Here is a 14,618-nt window from a genome sequence, read left to right as displayed (position 1 = left end):
CTCTTTGCTTCTGTTGAATCTATTTGTGAATGGTCTCTACGTTTGCAGTCTCCTCTGGTGCTTCTGCACATATTTTATTCCCTCCGGACCGGCTGTGTTTAGCCCTCTTTCACTGACTGTCAGTAATGGCTGCTGTTTGTCACAATTGTGCTCATATGATCCAGACTTACAGATCATATGAAGACTCAAAAACGCTCTGCATGCAGTTAAAAAAACTCATTAAAGTGACTTTATAAGTCTCCAATTTAGAGTATTTACACAAAATTCTAGTTTCCTTAGATACTCAATTTTTTTAGCTGAACAAAACTGAAATTCCCCAAAATAAATCAGTCTAAATATGTGCACAATAATCATCTTTTAACCTGACACAAAAACAAAAACTTTCTAATGGTATGTTGTTTTATTAAAATAAATCTGCACATGCAAGTCTATTGTTTGGAGCTGGACTTTGTGTCTGCGCTCAGCACCAACCTTGTGCGATGGCTATGGACTCGAACCTGTGCAGCTCTCGCAGCAGACAGGTGCGCTCCGACGGGTGAAGGCTGTAGATGAACTCCTTGGCTCCGCGGGGGGAGTTGAGGGGCTCCACGGACTCCTGCGAGTGCGTGCCCAGGTTACGCCGCTGGACCAGCATTAAGAGTTCCGGCTTGGGTGCCACAGCGACTCCTCTGCGGTTTCTGAGTCCGGCTCTGGCCAGTCCATTCCCGGCTGTCAGGGAGAAGGCGGGCCGTAGGACGCCCCGCAGGCAGGGCAGCATCTCTGCGATGAGAGGATACACCGGGGACGGGGCACCGCGGCAGGCCTGTTTACCCTCCAATTAAAGAATCCACGCACCTAAAAGCGCGTGACATGATGATGATCATGGAATTATTCTAGATAAGACCGGAATGCTGGACACAAACATCTGTGTTTGAGAGCTGCTCCAAAAGAATCCTTCAATTTCAAACGTCCACGTATGAAACTGGAACTTACCGGACGCGCCTCGGTCGATGCTCCGCTGTCCCGTCCTTCCACCTCCACGGAGGCGCTAATACAAAAGCCCCGCAGCCTCTCCGGCGCGCGCGTGCGACACCCGCGGAGTGAGCTTTACCAGTTTCTTCTCAACAAACGCATTTTCGTGGATGGAGTACGGGTTGGTGTAACCTCTGGATGTCAGGATGGGTGAGGAGCAGATGGGAGCGTGCTTAAACGGCCAGCAGCCCTGAAATTCTATCCAATGACAGCGCGCCTTCGGTCCGTGCGTAACTCTGACGAACGAAGGCGCTTTACGCACGGTCAACAGGAGCTGCTCTCCGGTTTATTAAAAAATGCAATCCACCGAAATGATGTCAAATGAAGAATAAAGCCTAGCTGCAGATTTGTGTTAAAATAAACCTACTACTTTGACGCATGCGCGTGCGCAGTTGAACCGTTCAACCATAGCTTCCAAAGAAAATACCCGCGTTTTACAAAATGAATAAATAAATAAAAAAACGAATAAAATAAAAAAAACATTTTTGAGGAACAGGGATGACAAGTCGTTATAATAATGGTCTCTAACAAAGGCACGGTCAGAAATGTAAGGAATTTTAAATTCAACATATATCGACAACAGCGACCTCTTCTGGTCAAATTAATAACCTGATTAGTTCTACAAACGTTCATCCTTACAGTTACAAAAAAAACAGGTTAAACAGAGTGAAAATTCATCATTACTTGTCCAGCTGGACCTTGCAGATAAAAAACCCCAACTGTGACAGTTTAAAAAATTCAGTAAGTATATAAAAAAAATTAAATTTTTACAGTATAAATTATGTAAAAAAAAAAAAAAAAAAAAGGTTTTCTTACAAATGTTTGGAATCCTTTTAAAAGACAATGTTATTTTAGTCGGGCAATAAAATAATCCAAATTTGAAAACTAAAAGCCAACCATGAATACTTTCTTTAAAAAATAAAGATTCAGTGTTTTAAGTCATTTTAAATTCAATCTTCATGTTATTAACTAATACGAATTAGAACTTGAACTCAATGTAAAAGGAAAATAACTTAAGTGACTTAACTTGTTTAAGGTGTTAGGAAAAAAATAGGATAAATGAGGCTTTTCATTTTTATACATAATAAGCTATCCTACTTTTTACTAACATATGATATGAATATTCAAATCTAAACTGAATATTCTGAATCTAAACTGAAGATAAAGACATAAAACAAAGCCTAAGATGTTCAAGTAAATCAGAAACTCAAAATGCTTTTTTTCCTGCTTTAAAAAAACATTCAAGTGGACAAATGCAGAACATTTGCAGTTTGGAGAGTTCCTTTTTAAATTTTAAAATTAAAAAACAAACCATTTCAGTGGGTAAACCTTTAAAATGTCAATGTTCAGTTGGAAAACGTGACATAGAAATTAGCTCATTTTTTTACTCTAATAGCAAATGCAATCCTTTATTGTAAATATTTGAATGAAAAAGTCTGTGTGTGGATCACAGATACTTAAGTAAAATGCAGATAATCTCTTTGTTCACAGATATTTGAAAAAAGAAGAATATTTTCACTGTATTCAAGATGACACTTCTAAAATTTCATCTGTGAACCGATTTATACAATCATGAAACCAGTGAGCCAAAACCACGTTAACAGAATGTTTATTATATTGCTCATATAAGCCATCAGGACACAAAAATAACATTTGATTTCCAAACAAACTGCTTGATACCTTGAACTATACAAGGACAGAAAGAAAGATCAACTCTCTTCTGGGGAAACAGGAGCTTTAAACTAAGCTAAGAGATTTTATTTTATCATGGTACGTGCCAAACTTCACAAACTATAAACTTTTATTTATAGAATAGACTAACATTTGGCAATAGATATACATTTGCTAACAACTTAAATATAAGAAATGAAAAGCCGATAATACACGCGAGGAAAGAGCTCAACAGTGACGTTCAAAATGCAAGCAACCCCCACCGCAAAATAAGTGTATGAGCAAAACCACAGACCTGAAAGTACTTCTGCTATGGAGGTGTGAGCAGGTCTGAGCAATCCCAACATCTGGACTTCTAATACTGATCTAAATCAAACTTTCACACCGACAATCAGCCCCCAGCAGCTGCAGGTTTGAAACCAGGGACTCATTGGGACAGAAAACAGCAGCTACTCTGATATTCTGAGGATTTCTTAAAAAGAAAACTTAAATTAAACAACATTTGAACAAAGAAAAATGAGATGCATACAAAAAATAAATGTGTTCATGGACTATTTAAATGCCATTTCCATTTTTCTTCCCCCCTGTAGTAGCCACGGTCTCACAGTGCTTGTACTGAAATCAAAATCTGAAACCCACTTTAAGTAGCCTGCACTGAAACTCTACATTGAACCAAACCAGTTCAGTTTGACAAACTCATGTAAAGAAATTCATCTATAATTGTGTTTAAATGACAAATCTGGTTTTGAAGGGTTGAACTAACTTCTCACTTTGGATTTGTTGAATTAAAACAGATTATGCGTTTTTATTACACATTTCTTCTTATGTTCATTTTATTTTAATGCTCCAGTCTTCCAAACTAAAAGGCCACAGCAGACATGCTCAGCAGGTTTTTTCAAATAGGTCAAGAATGTGAGAAAAAGAGGGAAATAAAAAACTTAACTGTTGAGAACCTCAGTCGAGTTTCCCAGAGAACAGCCTAAATTATAGAATGAAGATAAAGTGTTGCTGGGCTTCAGGGGGAAACTGCTGGGCCCTCCTCCCATGAAATAAACTACATTTGGCACTCTGCAGGAGAAATGTAGAAATGCTGCAAAATACGGAGCTTCCCGCTTAAGTGAGACGTTAATATTATTTACAAATTAGATTATATACAAACCTTGTAAATATTACAAACAAGCAAAGCGATCTACAACTTAATATCTGCTAATAAAGCATCTGAACTTTGGACTGCTGCCTCAAACTGGAGGCCATGTGGACGTCTGCTTTGGTGTATCGCCTGCTCCATGGAAATCTGTCGGCGTACGGATGCACACTCGTCCTCCTTCATCCACAAGTCGGAACGTGAGCTCCGTTCGGAGGGCGTCACGGCACGGACACTCCAGGATCACCTGAACCCTCCTTCCTTGGCGTTGTTTGGATTGTAGTAGTTACCAAAAGGAGAAAAGAACGCTCACTGAGAGCTCCATGTCCTTTTAACCTTATCTTATATCTTATCTCTTCGTTGGGGAGTCCAAAGCGGCGTTCAGGAGTTCTTTGGCTTCAGTCGTCTCGCTCTTTTCACTCTGCTTAAACAAAAACAAGCACACAGGGCTCACAGTCATCAGTTAAGTGGGATCTTTCTGAAGCTCGTGCCAAACTGGACCCCAAATTAAAGATGAATTTAAAGCTTTTGTAGATGTTGGAGAACTTGCAGAATTGCATTTAGACTACAGCGGACGAAACTATAAGCACTAGGAGCCTCTCTTAGTACATTGCTATGCTGCAGGCAACACTTCTTGAAGCTTCCCATCTAAGAGGTCACTGGCTTCAGGTGACCTTTGCTGGCTCACGGGAGCACGCCCTCATGCGATGCGCGGCGCAGAGCGGTCGTTGGTGAGAGTTTTCTTGAGCTTTACGCCCTTGCGAATGGCCACCAGCATATTTCCTTCTTCTGCATCTCCGACGACCTCGCCGCCACCTCCTCCTCGGGGCACAGGTGGAGGGTTGGTGGAGGCCTGACCGCTCCAGGGCACCATAGGCAGCATGTCGGCGTCATTTGGTCCAGAAAAGATTAAAGAATCTGAGATTTCCACCCCGCCTCTCATCTCTTCGGCACCTCTGCTGCCGTTAACTACTCCCGGACCATCAGGTGGAGTCGGAGTTTTAACGGGGATGACGGGAGTGCGGATGGGAATGGGGCCTGCACCCACGGAGCCCGAGCGACGGGTGGACGGTTTGGAAGGAGTACGGCGGATTGTGGCAACTCCAGGGGTGATGATGACTGGACCGTGACCTGTGGAGAAGAGAAAGAGAGGCATTATGGGAGCTGAATCCAAGATGAAGCTGCAAGCAGCGCCAGATGAGCCTCAGAAATGACACTAAAATAGATACCACAAGTTTACAAACCAGAACCTCGTCTTTGCCAGGTCACACCACAAAGTTTGTTGAAGCTTTACCAGGCTTTCTGTCCATGCAGTTTCATAGTGTCCATGATATTCATAAATAATATTACTCACATAACTAGAAGAAACTTTCAAGGGATGTCTACTGTTTTCTATTTATTTGTGTTTAATGCTACTGCCGTGGAAAACTGTCCAAACATGTTTAGTGAGCCAAATAATTTAATGCGTGATCAGCTGCGCAGCGCCTGATTCACACAGCTGCATCTGCAATCTGTCTGCCTTGCATGGCGTGGGGAATCCGTCTCATAACCGTCAGTCAGTTCACATCAGATCACATTTCAATTTCAATTTATTTGTTTAGAGGATAAGCCCCTTGAGATGTGTCATCTCGTTTTCAAGGGGGTCCTCACATCTTTTTGTGCCGTCTCTGGTCTGTCCCCGCTCCCCCCAGGCTTCTGGAGGGGTGGTTTGTCTTGCCACCCCTGTGTCAAGTGGTTCGTCCTGCTGGTGGCCGTCTATGGTTCCATAATTAAACTTTTGTCCCCCATGGCAAAAATGGTGTCAACGTGTGTTATTGTGGGGGCACGTCGTCTTAAATACAAAATAAAATTGTAGACATTTTTATTTAGAAAGAAATTTGTTTTTATTTTGAAACTAATTTCCCTGCCTCAGCGCACCGTTGAGTACTCTTCTGCACATGCGGGTCAATTCTGGGTCATTTCACGGTCACACAGAAGATCACAAAAGTTCGGATTTAATTGGAAATGTGAACGGCCTTTCAAAAAAAAAAAAAAACATCGGATTTTTTCAAAAAAATCAGAATTGAGCATTAAGCCCTGCAGTGTGAACGTAGCCTTTGACACTAGAAGGATGCTCTGTCCAGATGTTTGTGTATTTGTTGGTGTAAGTGTCATTGAAAGAGGAATGTTGAGATACAAAGAATTACCAGTTAAATACTTTATCATCATAAATCTGACTTCAGAGGAGTCGGTGCCTCACCAGCATCAACCTCACCGCACGTCACTGAGTCGTTGTGTGTGTCAGAGAGAGGCAGAGAAAAGAGTGAGATAGAGTGTGTGTGTGTGAGATGAGAGAGAGGCACTTGTGTGTGTGTGTGTGTGTGTGTGTGGAGGGGGTATCTGACCTCCAGGGTAGTCACTGTGTTAACTCTGGCTAAGCTGCATTTGATGTGTGTATTGAGGGTGGACACTTTCCTTGAAATAAACACAAGTACAATACTTGCTGTTGTATTGCAGGGAGAGGAGTGTGTTATGGAAAATAATACGGCTTTAATTGCGTGTTTGTGTGTGTACGTCTTGGCAGGTCAGTGTGTGGTTGTGGCTCTTTGACTCTCACTTTGAAAAAATTCGGCTCTTGGTGTGAAACTTGTTCGCCACCCCTGATCTAATCCATCTTTCATAAATTCATTCAGAAATGCTTTTTTTTCCCCAGACTGAACGTGCGCTGAGGCTTTAATTCGTGGTGAGGTGGTACAATTTAATGCCAAAAAAGGAAAAAACATATAAAAAGAATCAAATTTAAAAAAACTGCTAAGTAAAGACTCTAATAAATGGCGTCTGCACCTGTAGTCGGGGGATAAGCCCCTGCAGGGGTAGATGGGTAGGCTCCTGCATGGATGGGTGTGGAAGGATAGGTCCCCACAGAGGATGTCACCTGTCCGGGATAAGCCGCTTGTGCCACAGGCAGGCCGGCTGTGGAGGCGGGCCGTTTGGTCTGGAACATGCGCCTGTAGGATTGACTGAAATCACTGTTTCTGGGAATGGTGGAGGACTTGTCAAAGTCTGACTGCTGCGGCTGCTGCTGCTCGGGCTCTTGGTCTCCCGCCATGGAGAAGTAGTCACAGTCTGACACTGCAGGAAACACACAGGATGGTTAACGATGAACTGGAAGAAGGCTGGATGATCTGCCAGCTGAAGAAAGCAAAGGCTGGCAGTGAAGCCACCAACCTTGCGACGGTATGGTGTCCTCGGAGCAGCAGGGGGTGTTGGTCTGCGTGCTGTAACCGCTGGAGCACTGGATGGAGTCTCTGCTGGATCTCTGTGTGTCCAGCTCCAGACCCCTGGATAAGGCTAGGGCCAGTTCATCGTGAGCCCTCATGTCACCAGGCTGGACAAAACCAGATGAAATCAACAAGAGAAATAACAACTAAAGGACTCACTATAATGTGGTTCAATTTTCAAAGTCATGCCGTTTTGTGACATTTTTTGTGTGTAATTGTGCACGCTTTTTCTTATTTTAATACGGTGCATTGCGTTCTGCATCCTGATTGGCTGCAGACTACTGCTCATCAATCTCCTGTGCCGAATGCGTTCAGTTCGCCAAATGTACACAAGTCTTCAATCATGAACAGATCTTTGTTTTCATTCAATAATACTGGATTGGTTTATCTATGAAGGTTTGAACTTTTTAGTCAAAACAAGAGAGAAAAGTGTGAAAGTGTGCAGTGAGGGGTTTCACAATTAATTTTTTAGTAAAATTTGTTGAAAGAAAATAAAGTTTTCAATTTTGCGGGTTTCTCCTAATGCTGGTTATTCATAGAATGGAACTTCCGTAATAACATTGGGCCATTGGAAATCAAAGCCAACCATCATCAGAGAACTAAATGTGTGTTATTGTATATAAAAAAAACGTTTTAATATTTTTGATGAGAATTTGTCAAAATTAAAAAAAGAAATTTAATTTCCTGCATTTGCCATTTATTTATATGAGAACTAATGAGGCAGAAAAGGAAACTTTTTTCTTGGTAAATCTTCTGTGGACAACTTTAGCTCATGACACTGGAATGACTAAATCATGGTATGCCTGGTTAATTACATAACTAAAGTGCCTAACAAGACCAGCGTCTCTTATTAGCCGGACTGTCAAAGCAGAAGAAACTAACCTTTACAGCTCCAGGGATGATGCCATTTCTCTCCTCTGATTGGCCGGCGTTTCTTAGCCCTGGAGGCGATGGCCCTGAGGTTGAGGCCTGGCCCGATGACCGACTGCCAGCAGAGTTATTGTCCACCACAGCTGAGGTGTCCTTGCCCTTCCTCCTCCTCAGAGTGTTGACCATCGGCTGGTCATAAGGTCCTGGCTTTGCCCAGTCCTGAACACAGAACTTAAATTTGTTTTTCCCCCCACATTTTTCTTGGATGATTTTTTCCGTAAAACAAGTTTACTCCGACTTTTAAAGATTGAAGATGAAACGATACAGCTGCTGAATGGACAGGAGGATGGAAACAGGGCGATCGTCGGCTCGTGAACAAACCTTCCAGCTGGGGACGCGGGATGAAGGAAACATGGGGGAGCCCAGCGTGCAGTAGGGGGGGTGGTCAGGCAGCAACGCCGAGGCAGGACGTGACCATGAACGGGTGGGGCTGGAGGCGGAGGTGGATGGGAAGAAAGGGAAGGCGTTTCCTGACATGAAGCTCACACTCCCCCCACTGCTGTACAGGTGGGGGGACCCTGCTGGGCTGTAGTGGTCAAAGCCGTTGGACAGCTGATGTGAGGTGGGGATGATGGGCGCACAAAAAGAAACACAATGGGATAAATGAATAAAATAAATATAAATAAAAATAAAGGTGATACAAACAGAGGACGACACATAAATGGATGGAAATGTCCGACAAAACTCAAGAAATGATCTCAACCTCTGAGGGGTCTGGTACTTTCTGGGTTCCCGTAAACCCCTCCGGGATCAAACTCAAGCTTGTGAAGGAGCCACGCTCGAGAGTGTAGTGTTGATGTAGAAAAGTGCTGTTCACCTCGTCAGTAGTGTGCTGGGATGCAGTAGCGGCAGTGAGATAAGAGGGGGAGCTGCAGTCGCTGTGAGGATGCTCAGCCTCTGACACCTCAGAGGAGCTGGAACTGGGACAAGGCTGGGGCAGAGAGGCGGGCAGCGGGCAGGCAGGCTGACAGCAGAACCAGGAGGACACAAAGGCACAGACGGAGGGGGAGATTTAAAAGACATCAGCAGGCAGAGAGAAGCAGCGGGGATGGGGAGCAGAGATTTTGGGGAGGAGGTTATTGTGGAGAAGATGCAGGCAGGCATTAAGTGAGCGCTCATCAGTACCGACATGTTAGAGAATCCGTAGAGAAAAAGATTTGATCTGCAAACTGAGGATTTTTTTCATACTTAAAGTCCCACTCCGATGAAAATTGTGTTTTCTGTGTTTTTAACACTTTTCTAATAATCAAGCACATAGGTCAAAAAAAGAAAATTAGGCTCAAAATAGCATTTCAAGAGTATTTCTTTAAATCGTTGTGGATCAGGAGCGGACAAAAAATGCCGTTGGAAAAAGCTTCTAGTTGTGACGTAGAAGCTACAATCAGTGGGCCACAAGCTCAATGCTCCGCTCCATCCAATAGATCCACGTACGTCTTCGTTTTTATCGTCTGAGCTGGCATCTGGGTCCAAACTGTACGGCTGAATAACTCCAATATTGCTTACCATTTTTGTTGCACCACTAATATTAGGTTGGGCGTAAGCTAGCGGGAGAGAGTGTAAACAGATTGATGTCGGGATGTGGGGGCGGGCTTACTCCACCTACAACTCGGAGGCAAATTTCTAATGAACTGCTGCTGCTTTGCAGGAACTATGACCTAGAAAATGGCACAGTTTTTTATTTTGGCTAAAAACAACATAAACTTAATTTAAAAAGAACTGGGGACACTTTTACAATTGATCAAAAGATGATTGGATTGGGACTTTAAAGTGAAATCCTGATTGATTTTATTTAGGAAGGATGTCAGAGGAAGGAACAAGAGGTGGAGCTTTTTAGAAAGCAAGGCTGTTGTCAAACATCCACTACTGTAACTGCACCCAGAATGAGGCAACCAGAGCTGATTCCCAGGACTGTGCCATAATTGAGTCAGACGGACTTGCCAAACCGTTGTCGATGCATTGCAAAAACCAGGAGCATAACTCTGTTAATGTTTCCTGGGCCGGCCGACTGCGACTGCCAGCGCAGGAGCAACGTCAGCGACCACAGCTGTTTGATTTCAAACCACTAACCCCACGCAGACAATCCCCCGGGCTGCCTTACTGCCAATTATCTCCCAACCTTTGTCTGATGGAGGGATTAGACTGACAAAGTGAGACAAACTGAAAGATACATGTTTGTAATGTGTGTGAAACACCCCGCTGATTGCCACGCCATTACGTTTTGCGATGATTCACTAATTGAACGTGGAACAGAGAGAACGATGAAGTCTCCACGTTCAGCCAAACCACAGTCTGTCGCAGCGGTCGACTTTTAACGGCATGACCTGTTTTGCCCTCAGCTAGAATGGAGGCAGACTAATTTCCTGCACATTTATGCTACAATAATAAGAGCGAAATGACTTCACCATGATCCCACACCGCTGCGCAGGAGACAGATTCTCCCTGGGGAGTTGTATTTTAAGTCATGGAGGTTGTTTTTCTTACCTTCGATTCAGCTGACATTGGCGAGGATGACTTGGACGACGTGTTTTGGTCTTGTGATGAAGAGATGAAGCCCGAGTCGTGGGAAGAGATGCTAGAGAGGCGGGCCGGGGTCTGCTGGGGCAACGTGGAGCTGCGGTATCGGTGGCGGGGGTGGTGGTTTTGGAAAAGGTGGTGTGAGGAAGAGGAGGAAGAAGAGGAGGAAGGAGAATGAGAGTGGGAGCCACTGGATCCCCTGGAATCACTACTGTTTACGCTGTTCAAACTACTGCGGAGGCAGAAGGAGGCAGGAGGGGGAGAGAGGATAACGGCCCAACCAAAGATATGGATTTAAAGATGGAAGATTGAACAAAGGGGGGATAAAAACAATAATAGACAAGATATAGAGACAAGAGATTGAGGGGGGAGGAGACAAAGTGGGAAACAATTAACACACAAACACACAGCGAGCAGCGAATGACGCCTGTCCCATCAGACTAACATAAGGGGCAAACAATCACTAAAATAAAAAAAATTAAATAAGGCAGGAAATAACTAACCACGTAGCTCTGACTTCAAAAGTTACGCTGATAAAGCAATAAAAATGCTTAATAAAAATAAACTAAACCACTAACGTTAGAAGTTAGGGACAAATGTGTGTGTTTTATGAACACCATCAAAATCTCATCGCATTTTGTAAATCAAGTAAAACGCCTCTTTTAACTACGTAAATTGGTAAAGATTTTTACACATTTTAACACAGGGCAATAAAACTCCTCACTACACACTTTAAACACTTTTCTCGGACAGGCAAGAACCTTCTCACAATTTGTTTAAACTCTCAAAGTTCAAAACTTTGTAGAAACATTACTCCAGTATTATAGAATGGAAGATGTGATCGAGACCGAAGATTTATGTAGATTCAGCAAGCTGAACACATTCTGTAAAGGAGATACGGCACAGAGGAGACGGATTGACAATGTTCGACGGCCAATCAGGATGCACAACAACAAAAAAAAGAAAACACAAAATTGCATGTAGAATACAAATCTGCAAAACAGTGAGACTGCGAAACAGTGTTAGAACAAGCAAGCACTGTTCTTAATTTACTCTCAGATGTACATGATGTCAAACCACGGTGTGATTGTCACATTAATCAATTAGGAGGAAAGGTATTCCATGAAAAATGCCAGACAGAAGCAGGAAGGACAAAGCAGAGAAGAAATGATCTAAACAGCCCTGAGCCGAGGATCTGCTTTAGCTTCGTGTCTGAATCTCTGGGGTGTTTGTAGTGGGGAAAATAAAAGAAGCGCTTTAGCACAAACTGACCAACAGATGGCAGATGTGCTACAGTGAAGTTTTCTTAATTATTATTTTTATTTATTACTTTTAAAGCATATTTTCATTTCAAATAATGGTTTCCATTTGTATGAATGTAATGCTTTCATCTAAATGTAAAGCATTACTTTAGTTTCAGATTAGTCTTAAAGCCGGTGTTTGTGGTCTAAACCCACCTGCACATACTGGACTTCCTGGACATGGTGGTACTGGGAGATGAGGGTGGTGTGTGACACAACCAGCCATAGTCTGAGGCCTTCAGATCTGTGATAACCTGTAAGGCAGAGCCAGATTTTATTTTGGCAAACAGAAAAAGAGCCTTAAAAATATTTTGTAGCCCTTAAAATACATGTATTATTCATATTTTCCCTTCACCTGTTCACAAGCTGGAGGAAGTTTGTGAGGGTCAGAGGTCAGAGCCTTAAGGTCTTCAGAGATAGTCTGGAGGTGGGTAAGCTCTCCTAACATAGACGTCTCCTCATCCTGCAAAGCAGGTATAAGGAAATACATAATTACACTTTGAATTAATTGAGCTTAAACATAACAGTTTAAGAGAAAAAAATAGTTTAAGAGGATTTACTCACCACCACAGGCCTAAGCATCGCTACAAAACAGCAAAACCTCTGTCTCTCTTCAATGAGAGCCTTCCTTAAGGCCTGTTTCTCGGTTTCTTCAAGAAGAATGTATTTATCACTGACATCCTGCATTGCGCTGTTCAGTTGGGGCTGGATATCTCCTCGGCCTGGGGAACAAAACGCCCTGTTTTAGTATTTACAGGTAAAAACAAAAACATTCAAAATTGCCTTACGGTAGAAGGAAAAAAACAACAACACAAAAAGTACATCTGTGTTTTATCACAACTTTGGAAAAAAATGTCTATAGCAACTTAATTGTTCAGTGGCATTATACAGTTTCAACTCATCACATGTCCTAGGGTGTATTCAGACTGGGAAAATCTTTTGCTCCAGATCGAGTCTCGAACATTGCGTTTGGTCTGTATTAGGACTAGCATTAAGTGGACCATTCTGGACCAAAGCTTGTAAACAAAACCACGTGACTAAAGATCTCTTTGGTCATTGGCCAGGAACTACGGCGGTAGGTCAAAACAACATGAGAAAGACGGACGTGCTGCGCTTTACAATTCTTATTAGTACAGTTGACTTATTGAAACTTTAAATGGGCGGCAGTTTAGCTCAACAACCGGAGGGTTGGCGGATCGATCCCCGCTTCCCCCAGCCAGCTGTCGCGCCCCGAGCGCTGCTTGTCTGCAGCTCACCGCTCCCCCCAGGGGATGGGTCAAAATACGGAGAAGAATTTCCCCATTGCGGGATAAATAAAATATCAGTTATTGTGTAGATAAGTTGATGTAGATAAGTGAGAACTGCCCCTTCCAGGAAGAGTCTGCACTGCCAGCACCGCCCCCAGGCCAACACACACGCCCACTTTCTCTGCGGAGCTAGCGGTGATTGGCTAAACACTTTTATAAGCCTCCACAATATGTTCATTAATCTTTGCAAAAGTTCTGATGTTTGTTTTTGTGGGTAAAACGCAGACACGCTCCAGAGGCCAGCTCTAAGTTGACATCACGAAATGGGAGGCCCACAAAAGGAGCGAAAGGCGGAGCCTCAAAGATAGAATTGCCTTATTTCCGGGTGGGAAACTGGGAACTGCGAAAATAACTAATAATTTCATTCAAAATATCGTTCTTTTGTGTGCCAAAGGTAATATATTATTATATGAAAATGGTTATGGTTATTGTTTACTCTGAAATGCTTCAGAAAAGCATGGTATAGGCCCTTTAACCCTTCTTCATTGGAGATGTTGCCAGCGACACCTAAATGACAGATGATCTTTGAACTACCTTTTGTCCATTACACAACTAATGTAATTCCAATGGATTCTGACGCAGATAAAAACTGCTGAACCGCGTGCGAATACCAGCTGATTGACATTGATTTCATAAGCACTTCACAACTATAAAGTGTTGCATAGCAGAACAAAGCTGCTTTTCTTCACTTCCGAATCCACTGGAATTATGTTAATTGCGTAAACAATTGAAGTTACAGTAGTCAAAAGAATATAAACACTGGAGCTAAAGCTAAGGTGTTAACGGGTTAAGCATTTAATATCTATCAAAAAGGTAAACCTATTTTTTTTATTTAAATGTATTATTCGTCAATGCTATGACCAAGCAACTGAAAGGCAGACTTTAGAAAATAGTTTGTTTTTCAATTTCATCAACTTTTTGTAAGTTTAAAGACAGAGGTACAGATACAACAGCTTTGATGATTTATTTATTAATATAATATGTATGCAAATTCCTCCAAGACCATCTGGTCTTTATAGTGTGTATATTTTAATATATGTGGGACAATCGCAGTCCCAAGGTGATCCTCTTATTCCCTTCTGCTTGCCTTTTTTCTTCCTCTGTGTGTGTCAGCAGAAACTTGTGGAGCTGGATGCAGTTTTAATAGAGGACACCCTGAAGCCAAATCAAGCTTTTGACTTCTCCAAGGAAGTCTGGTGACGACCCATGCTTGCATTACACATGTACAGCTGGCAGCAAGGGCAGAATGGAAACACATGCTCAAGTTACACGCATAACTGTCACTGACTGATAAGAGTTGGTTAATCTTGGAACAATTGTGTGGTGTCATCGTCTGCTGTTGTCGTCTGGGCAAAGATAACAACCTGTCTTTTATTGTAGACACATTATGCAAATCAGTTATGAGGAAACAGGGAAGAGTTACGTAACAAAATAATCCCAGAGGCTTCAAATGCAAACATACTTTTGGATGTGTTACGTT

The 14,618-nt window shown here is 42.7% G+C and overlaps 2 protein-coding genes across 8 annotated transcripts in view; both read right to left on the bottom strand.

The window, feature by feature from the left end:
• The window catches only part of LOC101157639 (transmembrane protein 65), a 49,058-nt gene extending 47,851 nt beyond the window's left edge, over positions 1–1,207 (bottom strand). Inside the window, exons 1-2 of the mRNA XM_004077755.3 lie at positions 973–1,207; positions 472–834 (exon numbers count right to left, since the gene is read on the bottom strand). Coding sequence (XP_004077803.1) covers positions 472–757 — 286 coding nt within the window. The 5' untranslated portion in view covers positions 758–834; positions 973–1,207. The remainder of the gene's footprint in view (positions 1–471; positions 835–972) is intronic.
• A 1,396-nt stretch (positions 1,208–2,603) lies between these two features.
• Positions 2,604–14,618, bottom strand: part of LOC101157392 (metastasis suppressor protein 1) — a 44,589-nt gene continuing 32,574 nt past the window's right edge. For 2 of the 7 annotated variants that reach the window (XM_020710016.2, XM_011484979.3), the window contains 10 exons: positions 12,396–12,553; positions 12,187–12,294; positions 11,988–12,085; positions 10,498–10,762; positions 8,834–8,980; positions 8,338–8,568; positions 7,969–8,175; positions 7,034–7,193; positions 6,650–6,937; positions 2,604–4,957 (listed from right to left, as the gene is read on the bottom strand). In XM_020710016.2, the coding sequence (XP_020565675.1) occupies positions 4,527–4,957; positions 6,650–6,937; positions 7,034–7,193; positions 7,969–8,175; positions 8,338–8,568; positions 8,834–8,980; positions 10,498–10,762; positions 11,988–12,085; positions 12,187–12,294; positions 12,396–12,553 (2,093 nt within the window). In that variant the 3' untranslated portion in view covers positions 2,604–4,526. The remainder of the gene's footprint in view (positions 4,958–6,649; positions 6,938–7,033; positions 7,194–7,968; positions 8,176–8,337; positions 8,569–8,833; positions 8,981–10,497; positions 10,763–11,987; positions 12,086–12,186; positions 12,295–12,395; positions 12,554–14,618) is intronic. The other 5 variants (XM_020710018.2, XM_011484980.3, XM_020710017.2 and 2 more) reach the window with 4 other exon arrangements.

Source organism: Oryzias latipes, chromosome 16 (assembly GCF_002234675.1).
Source record: "Oryzias latipes chromosome 16, ASM223467v1".
NCBI classification, from domain to species: domain Eukaryota; kingdom Metazoa; phylum Chordata; class Actinopteri; order Beloniformes; family Adrianichthyidae; genus Oryzias; species Oryzias latipes.
This window is presented reverse-complemented; position numbering and strand designations above follow the sequence as displayed.